Here is a 16669-nt window from a genome sequence, read left to right on the forward strand (position 1 = left end):
CAGGCCCAACCTGTGGCCTGGGATCCGGATCCCCTAAGGCTGTGGCATGGCAAAAAAAAAAAAACAGAAGAAGAAGAAGAAAAGGAGCAATACAATAACAAAGAATAAAAAACAAAATAAAATTAGAAAGATAAAAAACAGGGCTTCCCTGGTGGCACAGTGGTTGAGAATCCGCCTGCCGATGCAGGGGACACGGGTTCGTGCCCCGGTCCGGGAAGATTCCACATGCCGTGGAGCGGCTGGGCCCATGAGCCATGGCCGCTGAGCCTGCGCGTCCAGAGCCTGTGCTCCGCAATGGGAGAGGCCACAACAGTGAGAGGCCTGCATACTGCAAAAAAACACCAAAAAGAACAAAAATATATATATTAGGAAAAATAATAATATAATTGAAACAGCTGCAACAAGGTAAAATAAAACTTTAACAGAAAAAGAAAAAGAAAAAAGGGAGGTGGGGGAAACAGGCCCAAATGAACAGAACAATAACAAAGTATAAAAAATAAAATACAATTAGAAAAATAAAAGATTTATTAGAAAAAATAAACATATAAATGAATGAAGAACAATTAATCAACAAGGTAAAACAGAACCCCAATCTAAAAGAGGAAAAAAGGAAAAAAAAACACAAAAGCCTTGGCTATGGGGGATGGAGTTTAGGCTGAGGTGGAACTTAGGTAGGGGCAGGGGTTACAGTGGGGAGGGACCTAGGCTGGTGGGGGGTGACTTGAGCATGGGGCAGGGCCTAGGCTCAGGACTCATGCAGCCAGAAAAGGCCTTGGGGGCGGAGCCTGGGTGGGTGATGTTCAAGCATCGGGCAGGGCCTCTACTTAGGACCTACAGAAGGGGAGAGGCAGCACCTCCAAAGGAGGGCCTTCACAGTATGGAGTTCTGGGGTTTGGAGGTAAGGCCGTGGGTGAGGGTGTGTGGGTGTGGTTTAGGCCCAGCTCATTGGAGGGGTTCTCTGAGTATAGAGGTAGGGCCCTGGGTGGGGGTATAGGGTGGGGCTTGGGCTCTGCACAGCAGGAGGGAGGCTCTGAGGGCAGAGAATTAGGCCCGGGAGCCCATCAGGCTCTCTGGTGCCTAAGTGAACAAGGGAAAGCACTGGCTGTGTTCCCTTCCATTCCTCCACGCCCCCACTCCATCTCCCCCGTGGTCTCCCCAGTCCCTACTGGATCCTTAACCGTGGGTGTGTCCCGCTGGGTGTAGTAATGCCTCCCCTCCCCCAGCCACCCCTCAGGGGTTCCAGTCCTGTAGGTCTGGCCTTTACTTTTGCTTTCCCTTCCCTCCGTCCCACTCCCTCACGACCCATTGCAGCTGGAGGGGACCTTTGTGGTCAGAGGATCAGGACCAGGATCTCAGCAGGCTCCAGGGGCCCCAAGTGGGCAGGGGAGACCTGGCCATGCTCTCTTTTGATCCTCTGCCCTCCCAGTGGTCCCCCAATTTCCCCCTTTGGGGGTGGGATCCCTTCCCCTCACCCCAGCCACCCCTCAGGGGTGCCAGTCCCATCCCACCTCCACTTCTTCTCCCCCTCTCATTCCCCCCATGCCCCACATCCTACCTGGTCGCTGGGGGTTTCTCCCGTCCCCTTAGGTGTCTGTGGTCCCTCACCGGTGCCTGGTAGGTGCCCTAGTTGTGCAGAGATGTGAATTCCATGTCCTCCTAGTCTGCCGTCTTGACTCTGCCACCCAATCTTAAACTTATGAATTATTTCTGGAATTTTACATTTAATATTTTCAGACCATGGTTGACTGTGGAAAGTGAAACTAAGGATAAGAAGGGACTACTATAATGCAAAACCAGTGTTGATTTTTATTGTTGCACTAAATTGTAAAACCTGAATTGGTAGGTGATAATACTGCAAATTAAATAAATAAAAATTTGGGAGAATCAAGGCTTAGATGTTGAGGCAGTTAAAATCTGACTCATTGCCATAATAGTTTGGATAATAGGAATAAGTCACCTTAAAATAGAATCACACTGCTTATGATGAATCTGTTGGTAAATAAGGCCCTACTGATATTTGGTTAAGTGGGGTTATTATGGTTAATCATATCTTGGAAGAGTACTATCCTTGCCAATTTTTAAACTTAGTTTGAATTTTTACCCTTCAAATAATTTACTTGGAAATTACTAACTACATATCTTTGAAATTTTCGTTGTGTGAGCAATGGTGAGAATCTTTTAAAGCATATGTTTGAAATATAACCTTTCAAGTATATTACTTCATATACTATAATTTTTTAAAAAATCATGACTCGTAGAGCGAATTTTATAACAGGATATCGATACCATGTTGTCCTACCTTATTCTTTCTATTTAAGGCAGACTGTTTTTGGTTTTTTTGGTATGGGTAATGTGTGATGCTTGTTTACACATTCTTAACACAATTAAGCAATAGCATTATATCACAGAATTAGAGCTAACTGGCCAATCTGTAGATTGAATTTAGCACCTAATTCATATCTTTCCCTTTTATTACATTATGTTTATGGTAACCGCATGGAGATATAAATTTCAGGAAGTTTCCAGTTCAAAAACCTCAGGCTCTCACCCAATATAACACATTTATACAACATTCAAAAGTACAAAAGTTCCTTTTGGTTAAGGGACAATACAAGAAAACTCATGAATTTAATGACACCAGAAGTGCCAGTCCATGCTGTCCCAGAAAAAGGTTGCCAAGTCTGTTTCTTGGCTCTCTCATTGGTAAGAATGTCCCCCTCTGATACTCAGCACAAGGTGAGTGTTTCTATACCAAATGTTGGAGCCTAGGTTTTCAGAGTCCAAGTTGATGGCCACCACTGGTCCTTGGGACTTGGGAGCACCCAATTTAAATTCCCTTATCCCAGTGGTCTTCACACTGAAGTAAGGCAACGCATTTATGAGATACAGGAAGAAAATGTAACTTCCTTTTTTTTTCATACATATTTTTATTTTTTATATCGTGTAAATTTCTACTTAGGTTTACACTATATATAACATGTTAGTAATATAATATATACCTCATTTATCAGTAAATAACTGCACATATTGCTGCATACTTAGATATTTACTATTAGGAGTACTCAGTCAAAATAACTTGAAGACCACAGTTCTGACAGTAGCTAATCAGAGAGAATGGACACTAAGGGGAGAAATGGGATCCTTTGAAAGTGATAGACAAAGGTCCAGTGATTAACAATATAATAAAAAAGTATAGAGTAGAATATTATATGTATCAAGGGATTTGTTTATAGATTCTTTATATACTTATTATAAAACATAAAAATGATCCCTATTGTTCACCAGGTTAACAGGGGTTTTAATAACTATAAGTAGACTACATACAACTTTCATAATAGTTTGGAACAATTTAAAGTTCAGGCACAAGTTTTTCACATATAGTGGCTTTTCGTTTTCTGGTTGTGGCTGACCTTTATGTAGGCCCTTTTTATTGCTATAAATGTTCTTTTTCAAGGAATAAACTGTTTTTGTCTTTTTTTTCTTGGAGGGAATATAAAGTAACTTTAAAAAGTTTTAAACAGATTATTATAAATCAGATTATGAGAGACATGTTAATTTTCCGTGTTTCCTAAAGTTGCTGAAATTTGTGCATATTGCTTTTATAGCCAGAAAAAATATTTAAAAGAATTAATAGAAGTAACTCCTAGTAATAGAACTTAAAACAATCTGCATATCTTCTAAATTACCTATGGTAGGGGAAAAGGTAAGAAGGAGGAGAAGAAGTAAACAGTAAAACATAGAAAACAAGTAGCAAGGAAGCATTATAAGAGGAAGAAAAAAGTTATGTGACAGGTTTAATCAAGTTTGTTGTAACAATAAATATAAGTGGGATGAACATACCTTTTATAAGAAGAAAACATACTCTAAAGTTTTTTCAAAAAGCCTAATTACATACAGTATACGAGTCGCACCTAAACAACATGATTGAAAGAAATTGAAAATAAAAGAATAGGCAAACCAGATACATTATAATAGAAAGAAAGCATAAAGGGGTGATAATGTTCAATATGACAGAGCTTAAAAGTAATAAATGGAACAGACTACAATGGTGAAGCATATAAGCTATAATAATGATGTCATGAATCAATATGTAACCAAATTATACAGAACTAAATTTCTATAAACTTTTTTTTGTTTGTTTCTTGTTTTTGGCCACACGGCACAGCTTGCGGGATCTTAGTTCCCTGATGACCAGGGATTGAACCCATGCCCCCTGTAGTGGAAGTGCAGAGTCCTAACCACTGGACTGCCATGGAATTCCCCAGACCTAAATTTAAATGATAAAATGATAATGATAATGATAAATGATAAAAATTGCAAAAGATAAAGAGACTTGTTATATTTCAAGAGTAGTTTAGAAATTTTAGAGTAGTTCTCTAAGTCACAGATAAAGCTGTGACAGATAAAGCTAATAATTTTATTATTATTAATAATTTTATTACTATATTCTATATTTTTATTTCAGCTGATGTACAAGAAAAATAACTGTATTCTGAAAACAGAAAATATATGTTCTCCATGACTCATGAAATATTTATAAAAATTGACCATGATTTTTGGTCACAAGTAAAAATTCAGGTGATTCCAAAGAGTAGAAATAGATTGTCCTGACTCTCTGCCTATGGCAAAATAAAATTAGAGCTAAGTAATAAAGATAGGGAGGAAATTTTGTAACTTTCAGATCTTCTCTAACACTCTTGGGTCAAAGAAGAAATCAGAACTTCAATTGTAAGATAAAATTGGCCCTTCAGCCCTCTGTGTCCAAGGATTTGGAACCTGGAGAGGTAGATGGCCAAATGTAAGGGCTTCCTCAGATTCTGGTATCCGTGAGGGTCCTAGAACCAGTCCCCCACAGAACTGAGGACGACTGTATGTAAATAATATGATAGTTCACAGTATGCTGCATTTTCTTTTGTTTTCTGATTAAAAAAACCCAATTTTGTATTTTGGTTTCAGAAGGATAGTTAAAGGACAGTATTCAATAACAAATGTTTCTTGGCCCTCTGTAATGTGCAAGACATTTTGTTTGATGTGTGAGATATAACTGAGTAAGACTGAGCCTTGGTACTTGTAATCCACTGGATTTTATTATTCAATGCACATTAGTATTAACTTATTTGAGATGCATATATGAAAAATTCTTTATAGTTTCTTTGTAAAGAAACTACAGAGTTCAGTATGATCATTTTAATTTTCAGCAGAGGTACCTATGGTACCTATATGGAGAGGAGAAGTAGATTATTATAGTAGATTGATTGAACTGTGTAGAATGTCTGGAGATCTTGGTTCCTTTTTACCTCTATCACTGTTAGCAGTTCTGTTTCACTGGACAATTTAATTTTATCCCTCTGGGCTTCAAATTCTTCATCCATAAATGAGGAAGCTGAATTAAAATATAAGATTCTTTATACATGTTATTTTTGTGTAGCTGTGAATAAATTCATTCATAAGTATTGAGCATCAACTTCTTCTCAATCTGTAGGGACCAAACTTATGCTCTAGTTGGGGAAGAAAGACAAATTTAGGGCTCCACGCAAGCAGAAGAGAGTGCATATATCTTTAAAAAGGACAGAGATGGAGAAAAGAAGGGCATTGGGAAAGGTTTCACAGAGGCAGTGTGACACCTGAGCTGATCCTGAAGATAAGTTTTTGTCAAGTGAACAGGGAAGGAGAACATTTTAGGTGCAGGAGATAATAGAAAGTATAGAGGCAGAGAAGTGAGTGTTTTACATTTGGGAAATTGCAGTTAGTTTGTATGGCATTTAGTAGTTAACATGGGTTTATGGAGGAGTAGCAAGACATCAAGTATTGATGTATATGGGAGCTGAATTGTGAAAAATAATGGGCTTTAAGTTAAAGACAGTGAATAACCATGGAAATTTTTTTAAGCAGTGGAGGGAAGTGGCACTGTAAGATTTAGTTAGGGTGGATGCAGAGATAGCATTTAGGAAACTGGCAGTTGAGACATGATGAAGTCTTAATTAAAGTAATGGCAGTGGAGATGATATACAGGTTTTAGAATAGGTCTCTAAAATGGATGGGCTTTGTAGGATTTGACAGCCCTGGAAGTGTATGCAAAATTTAATATGTGAATGTATTTTCCTTTGGGAGAGGGTCTATAAATTTCATCACATCATGCAGGAGAACTATTAGGGTAAATATATATCGTAGGGAAAATTAACAGAGTGATATTTTACAAACTATGAAGGTTAAATAATTTTAAGTTTTACTTTATTCATTAGTGACTAATCTAATCTTTTTTTTTTCACTTTTTTATAGTGGACAGGCCAAAATCTCATCAAGTTCGAACCTCTGGTACAATAAGGCGAACCTCTTCTTTGGATACGATAACAGGACCTTATCTCACAGGACAGTGGCCACGAGATCCTCATGTTCATTACCCTTCATGCATGAAAGATAAAGCTACTCAGGTAAAATAAGCAAATCAAAATCAGTTTTATTATCCTGCAGTTCTTCTATTTTGATCACAGTAAAGAAAATTAATCAAGTTTTCCCAGTTATTAAATATATTCAACCATAGAAGAAAGCCATTTCTTTTAATAAACTTTAGACTAAGTATTTTTATCATCTCGGTTTTGAAAGTTTTAAAATTATTTAATTTTTAATAAATAGCACATCAGTCTACATTGTGTGGTTTTTGAGACTTATAGTTTTAGGAATTATTTTCCTACAGAAATTAATGACTAGTAACTATATTAGAAAATACAGGCATATCTTGTTTTACTGTGCTTTGCTTTACTATGCTTCTCAGATACTGTGTTTTTTTACAAATTGAAGGTTTTTGGCAATCTTGCATGGAGCAAGTCTTTTGGCATCTTTTTTCCAACAGCATTTGCTCACTTTATGTCTCTCTGTCACATTTTGGCAATTCTTTAAATATTTCAGACTTTTTCATTATTATTATATTTGTTATGGTGATCCGTCATCAGTGATCTTTGTTGTTACTATTGTAAAAAGATTATGACTTGCTGAAGGCTCAGATGATGATTAGCATTTTTTAGCAATAAAGTATTTTTAATTAACGTATGTATATATTTTTTTAGGATGTAATGCCATTGAACACTTTAATAGAATACAGTATAAATGTAAATTTTATATGCACTGGGAAACCAAAAATTTGTGTGACTCTTTATTGCGATATTTGCTTTATTGTGGTGGTCTGGAACCGAACCTGCAGTATCTCCAAGGTATTCTGGTATAAGTAGTTTTTGAAGAAAAGCTTGCACAGTTCCTGGAAATAATTTATAAAGTATTAACACATGGCTAAGGAAATATATGTTAAAGGATTTTTTTTTCTGTTTAAAGCCAAAACTAAAATCCTTGAGAGAGAAATAGAAAATTTCCTGTTTGTGACACCTTCTCTATTTGTGGATCAGAGCTTTTGACTTGAAAAGTTTTCCTTCCATGTCAGAAAAAGATCTGAAAGCATCTTAATTTATAATTTCTGAATTCTTGATCATATCTTTACAGCAGTAGGCAATTAGCATTATGAAGAATACTAAAAGTATAAGAAATGGTTATTGGCCTTAAAGAACTTACAGCATAGTTAGGAAGATAAGATGTAAATGTAAGAAAATTGGTAATAGAAGATAGAGTATTATTAGGTGTTAGATGAATGGAGAATTTAAATGTAAGGGAATTCAATGGAATGGGAACATTTTTGGCTTTGTGGGTTAGGGAAATAGAAGGATTAGAGTTTCATGTCTGAAGAATGAGGAAAAGGGGAGAAAATTTGGGACATGATCTATGAGAATCTTCTCCAGTTTTGTAATTTTGTCAGGCAAGCCTGAAACCATAAAATTAGCTTCTTTATCATGCATCCTATCAATTTGGTCTGTGTAATATTTTATGTCACCCACTCCCAGTCTTTTGCTTTCCATTCTTTATGAGGGAAAGGAGCAGTTTGATATGGTGTAGGCAGTAGGATTCTCAAGTAGAAAGAACTAGCAAAACTTAGAGATGTGGGTCTGCACACTTAGAAATGGTCCCAGATAATTCAAAACTATCTTTCTGGAGGAGTTGGACTCACAAGTGCGACAGAGTATAGGTAGAGTATAAAGAAAGAAGGTCAAGAGATCAAGGACTTAGTTTTTAGAAATGCACACAAGGGAAGGATAAAAAATTAATGTATTCACCTGGTAGCAACAAGAAGAGAAAGGAGTTTAACATTTACTGACTGTGTACCATGTACTTTGTGTTTTTATATCCTGTGTTTCATTTAATTCTCACAAGAACATTATAAAATTACACGATGGGGAAGCAGAAGCTCAGGGAAGTTAAGTGACTTAGTATCATAAACCTAGGAATTGTTGGAGCCAGGTTTCTAATACAGGTTAATTTGTCAGCCAATCTGAACTTCAATTTTATGGTGCTTTTAGGATAAATGGAATAGTGTGTGTGCATATGTGTGTATCACCTAGTAGAGTACTTGACACCATTCTTAAAAATGGTAGTTGGGCTTCCCTGGTGGCGCAGTGGTTGAGAATCCGCCTGCCGATGCAGGGGTCACGGGTTCGTGCCCTGGTCCGGGAAGATCCCACATGCCGCGGAGCAACTAAGCCCGTGAGCCATGGCCGCTGGGCCTGCGCGTCCGGAGCCTGTGCTCCGCAACGGGAGAGGCCACAGCAGTGAGAGGCCCGCATACCACAAAAAAAAAAAAAAAAAAAAGGTAGCTATTCTTTTTAGGTTAAAAAGAAACCCTACCTTTTATTGAATATATGCTTTATGCTGACACTCTCCAAAAACATTATCTTATTCATTCTTCACCAAAACTCTAACAAGAGGGGACAGAAAAAGAGCAAAAGCTAAGAGAAGAAATGAAATAGTCTAGCCTTAGAAACCAAAGGGAAAGTTGTTTTAAGAAAGGAAAAATTATTAACAGTATCAGGTGCTACCGAGAGGTCATGGAAAATAGGGACTAGATTTAGGGATTAGGGGCATATTGTCTTGGAGAGTGAAATATTAATAATATGTTAGAGAAGGAAGCTCAGATATTTGGGAGTTAAGAAGAGAATGATATGGTGATAGAAGATAAGGGCACTGGGTAGGTTTCTTAACCACATCTGTTTCTTTATCTGCACAATGGGATTAATGAAACCTAACTCATGATAATGTTGTATGACTAAATAGGGTAATATTTGAAAGTGAATATGGCAATACACATTACGTTATTAGTAGTAGATACAGACAGGCCCATTTGTAACATCTGCAGGATCTGGAGAAAATATAAATGTAGACCTACATATCATATACATACTAAGTTAAATTAACAAACTGTTACATAAAATTCCCCCAAAAGCCTGAAGTCTAGAGTAGGGGCTTCTCTTGCCTGGGTCTGCATGTAGATCGTCTATTTGAGAAACCTGATATTCACAGGAAGGCCAAATATAGGCCTCATTTTACATATGGTATACTGAGGCTTAGAGAAGTTTAACTTGTACATGGTTATATAGCTAAATAGATATGAAGAGATCTGAATCCAGATTTGGCTGAGTCCAAAGGTTTTGTGTTTTCTCAGTTCCTCACTGCCTCTCATAGTAATCACTAAAGTTTATAGCACTTGACCTAGTGCTTGCCTTACAAGCCTAAGAAATGGTCTTGCCCTGAAGCATTATTAGTTTAATTGAAGGTATAAGAGATGAACATATGAGATGGTTGTTATTGTCATGTCCATACCTTCGTGATTAATTCTTTAACTCTTGGGGAAGGAAGTAGATATTTTTATTTATTCAGTGGAAATTAGTAAACAGAAAGTGGTACAGTCATTGTGCTACAGATATTAAATACCTAGGCTGTCTGGCTTTAGTGGAGGGAATCTCTAGTATTTTCTACCTTTCATATTTCCATATTTCAGCTACCTTAATTATTGAGGGTTAGAAATAGAATTCTTATTGTTTAATGTATTTATACATTGGGCCTTTTTAAAAGAATTAGCATAGTGTTGTGGGAAAGACTATGGACTTTAGAGACAGATCTTGTGTTCAAATCAAGGCCCAAAGTGAGGGAACTTTCTGGGATAATGGAACTGTTGTATATCTTGATAGAGATTTTGGTTACATGGGTGGATGTATTTATTAGAACTTATGCAAGTATACACTTGTGCATTCTAATATATAACTTAACTTTTAAAATATAGAATATAAATATTGAAATCTAATAAAGATGTTTAGAGGTGAAGGATACTGCTGTCTGCAACTTACTTTGAAATGAATAAAAAATAAGATCAATAGATGATAGATAGATGAATATATATGTGATGAAGCAAAAGTAGCAAAATGTTAAATATAGATTCTAAGTGTTGGATTTCTGAATATGCACTGAGAAGTTTTTTCAACTATTCTATTTGTTTGAATTTTTAAAATAAAATGTTGGGGGGGAAATCATGGCCCATTGAATTAACTGTTATGTGTCTCACACTTCAGTTTCCTTTTTTACAAACTGTAGTTAATAATACCCAGGTTGCACATACACATATTTATTCTGAGGACTAAAAGAGACAGCTTCACATTTTTGAGGCCAATGGGGAGATGGATAATTGCCAGTTTATTAGACTAATCTGTGTAGCTTAATAGAAAAACTAAAAACCACTTGTAGAATTTGATGTTACTTTATTACATTAACCCTGCTGATACAAGCTTTTTTAAACAAGTTTATTACCGACACTTAAAATTGAACTTGTAGTTAAGGTTACTATAATCAGACAGTAGCATTTCCTCAGTTTTCACCCCACAGTCCAAAGTATAAATCTTCATGTATGGACAGATATAAAATTTACATGTGAATTTTTTTTTAAATGATAAAGTAACATATGCTCTTTGTAAAGTGGTCAAACAATAAAAGTAATATAGAGTAATAATCAGAGGTGTTTCCTCTGACTTCCCAGGTATAGTAATGATTAGAGCTGCTAACAAATATTCTCATCCTCTCTCCTTGGCATATAATAAGATTATACTTCTCTGCCCACTTGAAGTTAAGTGTGGCCATGAGACTTGCTTTGGGAAGAAGCTTTAAAGACTGGTGCACTAAAACTAGACAAGTAACACCACAAGAAAGAAAATTATAGGCCAGTATCCCTGATGAACATCAATGTAAAAATCCTCAGTGTAATATTAGCAAATCAAATTCAACAATACATTAAAAGGATCATACACCATGATCAAGTGGGATTTATTCCAGGGATGCAAGGATGGTCCAACATCTGCAAATCAGTCATTATGGTACACTACATTAGCAAAATGAAGGATAAAAATTATATAATCATCTCAATAGATGCAGAAAAAGCATTTGACAAAATTCAACATCTCTCAACAAAGTGTGTATAAGGAGAACATACCTCAACATAATATAGGCCGTATATGATAAGACCACAGCTAACATCATATTCAATGATGAAAAATTGAAAGCATTTCCTCTAAGATCAGGAACTAGACAGGGATGCCGAATCTTGCCACTTTTATTTGACATAGTATTGGAAGTCTCACCCAGAGCAATTAGGGAGGAAAAATAAATAAAAGGCATCCAAATTGGAAAGGAAGAAATAAAACTGTCACTATTTGCAAATGATAATTACTATTTAGAGAAAACCCTAAAGACTCCACCAGAAAACTGTTAGAATTAATAAATGAATTTGGTAAAGTTGCATGATACAAAATAAAGATACAGAAATCTGTTGTACTTCTATACACTAATATCAAACTATCAGAGAAATTAAGACAACAATTCATTTACAGTTGCATCAAAAATAATAATATCTAGGAATAAATTTAACCAAGAACGTGAAAGACCAATATGCTGAAGACTATAAGACACTGATGAAATAAATTAAAGAAACAAATAAGTGGAAAGATATTTCATGCTCATGGATTGGAAGTATTAATATTGTTAAAATGTCCATACTATTCAAAGCAATCTACAGATTCAGTGCAATCCCTATCAAAATTCCAATGGCATTTTCACAGAACTCACACAATTCTGAAATTTGTATGGAACCACAGAAGACCCATAGCCAAAGCAATCTTGAGAAAGAACAAAGCTGGAGGCATCGTACTCCCTGATCTGAAATTATGTTACAAAGCTGTAGTAATCAAAACCATATAGGCATAAAAACAGACACATAGATCAATGGAACAGAATAGAGAGCCCAGAAATAAACCCACGTATATATGGTCAATTAATTTATGACAAAGGAGCCAAGAATATACAATGGGAAGAGGATAGTCTCTTCAATAAATGGTGTTGGGAACACTGGACAACCACATGCAAAAGAATGAAACTGAGCCACTGTCTTACACCATACACAAAAATTAACTCAAAACGGATTAAGGATGTTCAACATATGCAAATCATCGTGATAAGACCACATCAACAAGAGAGAAGACAGAAATCACATGTTCATCTCAATGGATGCTGAAAACGCATTTGATAAAATTCAACATTCATTCATGGTAAAAAAAAAAAAAAAAACTCACCAAAGAGGGTATAGGGGGAATATATCTCAACATAATAAAAGCTATTTATGACAAACCCACAGCCAATATAATACTCAACAGTGAAAAGCTGAAAGCCTTCCCTCTAAAATCTGGCACAAGACAAGGATGCCCACTGCCACCACTTCTATTCAATGCAGTATCAGAAGTCCTGGCCACACCAGTCAGACAAGAAAAAGAAATAAAAAGTATCCAGATTGGAAGGGAAGAGGTAAAATTGTCATTATATGCAAATGACATGATACTTTATGTAGAAAACCCTAAAGACTCCACACAAAAACTATTAGAACTGATAAACCAAATAAGCAGGGTAGCAGGGTACAATATTAACATACAGAAATCCGTTGCATTCCTTTACATTAATAATGAAATATCAGAAAGGGAAAGTAAAAGAAATATCCCATTTAAGATCGCATCCAAAAAAGAAAAAAAATACCTAGGAATAAACCTGACCAAGGAGGTGAAAGACTTATGTGCTGAGAACTATAAAACATTGATTAAGGAAACTGAAGGTGATTCAAAGAAATGGAAAGGTATCCCAGGCTCTTGGATTGGAAGAATTAATATCATTAAAATGTCCATACTACCCAGAGCAATCTACAGATTTAATGTGATCCCTGTCATATTACCCATGACATTTTTCACAGAATTACAACAAATAATACGAAAATTTATATGGAACCGCAAAGGACCCAGAATTGCCAAAGCAATCCTGAGGAAAAAGAACAAAGGTGTAGGCATAACCTTCCCAGACTTCACACAATACTGCAGTGCTACAGTAATCAAAAAAGTTTGGTACTGGCACACAAACAGGCATATGAATCAATAGAGAACAGAATAGAGAGCCCAAAAATAAACCCACATACCTACGGTCAGTTATATCTTTGACAAAGGAGGCAAGAATATACAATGGAGAAAAGACAGTCTCTTCAGCAAGTGGTGCTGGAAAACTTGGACAGCCACATGTAAATCAGTGAAGTTGGAACACTCCCTCACATCATACACACAAAAAAATTTGAAATGGTTTAAACACTTAAATATAAGATGTGACACCATAAAACTCCTAGAAGAGAATATAGGCAAAACATTCTCTGACATAAGTCATGCCAGTGTTTTCTTGGGTCAGTCTCTCTCAAGGCAAAAGAAATAAAAGCAAAAATAAACAAATGGGACCTAATGAAACTTAAAAGCTTTGCACAGCAAAAGAAGCAATAAAGAAAATGAAAAGACAACCTATGGAATGGGAGAAAATATTTGCAAATGATGTGACCAACAGAGGCTTAATTTCCAAAATATACAGACACTCATACAACTCAATAACAAAACAACAAACAACCCAATCAAAAAATGGGCAGAAGACCTAAATAGACATTTCTCCAAAGAAGACATACAGATGGCCAACAGGCACATGAAAAGATGCTCAACATGCCTAATTATTAGAGAAATGCAAATCAAAATTATGATGAAGTATCACCTCACACCAGTCAGAATGGCCATCATCAGAAAGTCTACAAATAATAAATGCTGGAGAGGGTGTGGAGAAAAGGGAACCCTCCTACACTGTTGGTGGAATGTAAATTGGTACAGCCATTATGGAGAATAGTATGGAGTTCCTTAAAAAACTAAAAATAGAGCTACCATATGATCCAGCAATCCCACTCCTGGGTATATATCCAGAAAAGACAAAAACTGTAACTCGAAAAGATACATGTACCCCAATGTTCATAGCAGCACTATTTACAATAGTCAAGACATGGAAGCAACCTAAGTGTACATCAACAGATGAATGGATGCAGAAGATGTGGTATATATTATATAATGGAATATTACTTAGCCATAAGGAAGAATGAAATATTGCCATTTGCAGCAACATGGGATATACGTAGAAATTATCATACTAAGTAAAGTAAGCCTGACAGTGAAAGACAAATATTATGATATCACTTATGTGGAATCTAAAAAATGATACAAATGAACTTATTTACAAAACAGAAACTGACTCAAAGACACTGAAAGCAAACTTATGATTACAAAAGAGGAAAGGGGGAGGGATAAATTAGGAGTTTGGGATTAGCAGATACAAACTACTATATATATATATATATATATATGTACATATATAAAATAGATAAACAACAAAGTCTTACTGTATAGCACAGGGAACTATATTCAGTATCTTGTAATAACCTATAATGGAAAAGAATCTGAAAAAGAATATATATATGTATTTATGAATCACTTTGCTGTACACCTGAAAATAATGCAATATTATAAATCAACTGTACTTCAGTTTAAAAAAAACAATGTAAGACCCATTTTTCAGAAGCATGGCTTGGCGTTTTTTCCCTCTATGTATTTGATTCAACATCAACCAACTAGTTCAAGAAAATAAAAGAACCAATGATTGGTGATATTCCAAAAAGGGGAAAAAAAAAAAAAAAGGACTTGAATGTAAGATCTGAAGCCATTGAAATCCTAAAAGAAAACATAGGCGGGAAGACTCCTTGACATGAGTCTGGGTGATGATTTTTTCATTTGAACCTTAAAGCAAAAACAAGAAGAGAAAAAATAAACAGGTGGAACACATCAAACTAAAAAGCTTCTGCACATGAAAGGAAACCATTGACAAAATGTAAGGTAACCTACTAAATGTGAAAAAACTACTTGCAGATTATATATCCTATAAGGGGTTTATATACAAGATACATAAAGAACTCATAGAACTCAACAGCAAAAAAACCAAACTATCTAATTAAAAAAACAGGCAGAGGATCTGAATAGACATTCTTCCAAAGATGTACAGATGGCTAACAGAAACATGAAAATGTGTTCAACATCAACAATCATCAGGGAAATGCAAATCAAAACCACAATGAGCTATCACCTCATACCTGTAGAAAGGCTTTTATCAAAAGCACAAGAGGTAACAAGTATTGGTGAGGATGTGCACTGTTTGTGGGAATGTAAATTGGTGCAGCTACTACAGAAAACAGTATGGTGGTTCCTCAAAAAGTTTAAAATAGAACTACCATATGATTTAGCAGTTCCACTTCTGAGCGTCTATCCAAAAGAAATGAAAATAGTAGCTCAAAAAGATACACATACTCTCATGTTCATTGTGGAATTTGAAATAACCAAGATAGGGGTACAGCCTAAGTGTCCACTGATGCATGAATGGATCAAAAGAATGAATAGATAAAAAATATTATTCAACCATAAAAAAGGAGGAAATCTTGCCATCTGTGACAACATGGATGGACTTTGAGGGTATTATGCTAAGTGAAATAAGTCAGATAAAAAATACGGTATTATATCACTTACATGTGGAATCTAAAACAAAACAACAAACCCACTGTCTCATAGATGCAGAAAACAGATTGGTGGTTTCCAGGGATGGAGGGGGGTTGAGAGTAGTTGAAATGGGTGAAGGGAGTCAAAAAGTACAAACTTCCAGTACTAAAGTTGTGGGGATGTAATGTACAGCATGGCACCTATACTTGATAATATTGTATTGCATATTCAAAAGTTGCTAAGAAGGAAAATCTTAAAAGTTCTCATCACAAGGAAAAAACTTTCTGTAAGTATGTATGGTGACAGATGATCAGTAGACTTACTGTGGTGATCATTTAGCAGTATATACAAATACTGAATTATGTTGGTATACCCAAAACTAATATAATGTTGTATGTCAGTTATACCTCAATTTAAAAAAAGGTAGTGTGTTCACTCTGACAAGGGTAGCATCAGGCATATGTGCATATTTTACCAATTTTTTTTTAATGAAGAGTAATTCATTATGTTTGAAATGCCATTTCATCTTTGAAATGAAGGTTGTTTTGACTCATAACCTATAATTTGGTGAATTTTTAATAGATTACTTAATAATTGGTCATAATTACATTTTTGGAATGAATACTATTCATTTATGGAGTTCTTTTTTAAAATATACAGTGGCAGTTGCAGTGTTTAAAACTTATATTTGTTTCAATATTCAGAAATGAGGTCTGAAATTTTTTCTTTCTCATAATGTACTCCTTAGATTTCTGTGTTATATTTGCTTCATAAAAAGATTTTGCAAGATTTCCTTCCTCTGCTCTGGCATGGTGTAAATATCATCTCTATTATCTGTTACTTCGGTCTGAAAGAATTTTCCCTATGAAGAT

At 35.6% G+C, this 16669-nt stretch overlaps 1 protein-coding gene across 1 annotated transcript in view; it reads left to right on the top strand.

The window, feature by feature from the left end:
* The window catches only part of GLCCI1 (glucocorticoid induced 1), a 122863-nt gene that overhangs the window by 30722 nt on the left and 75472 nt on the right, over window positions 1–16669 (top strand). Inside the window, exon 2 of the mRNA XM_059074722.2 lies at window positions 6280–6431. Within this exon, the coding sequence (XP_058930705.1) occupies window positions 6280–6431 (152 nt within the window). The remainder of the gene's footprint in view (window positions 1–6279; window positions 6432–16669) is intronic.

Source organism: Kogia breviceps, chromosome 9 (genome assembly GCF_026419965.1).
Source record: "Kogia breviceps isolate mKogBre1 chromosome 9, mKogBre1 haplotype 1, whole genome shotgun sequence".
Classification (NCBI taxonomy): Eukaryota; Metazoa; Chordata; class Mammalia; order Artiodactyla; family Physeteridae; genus Kogia; species Kogia breviceps.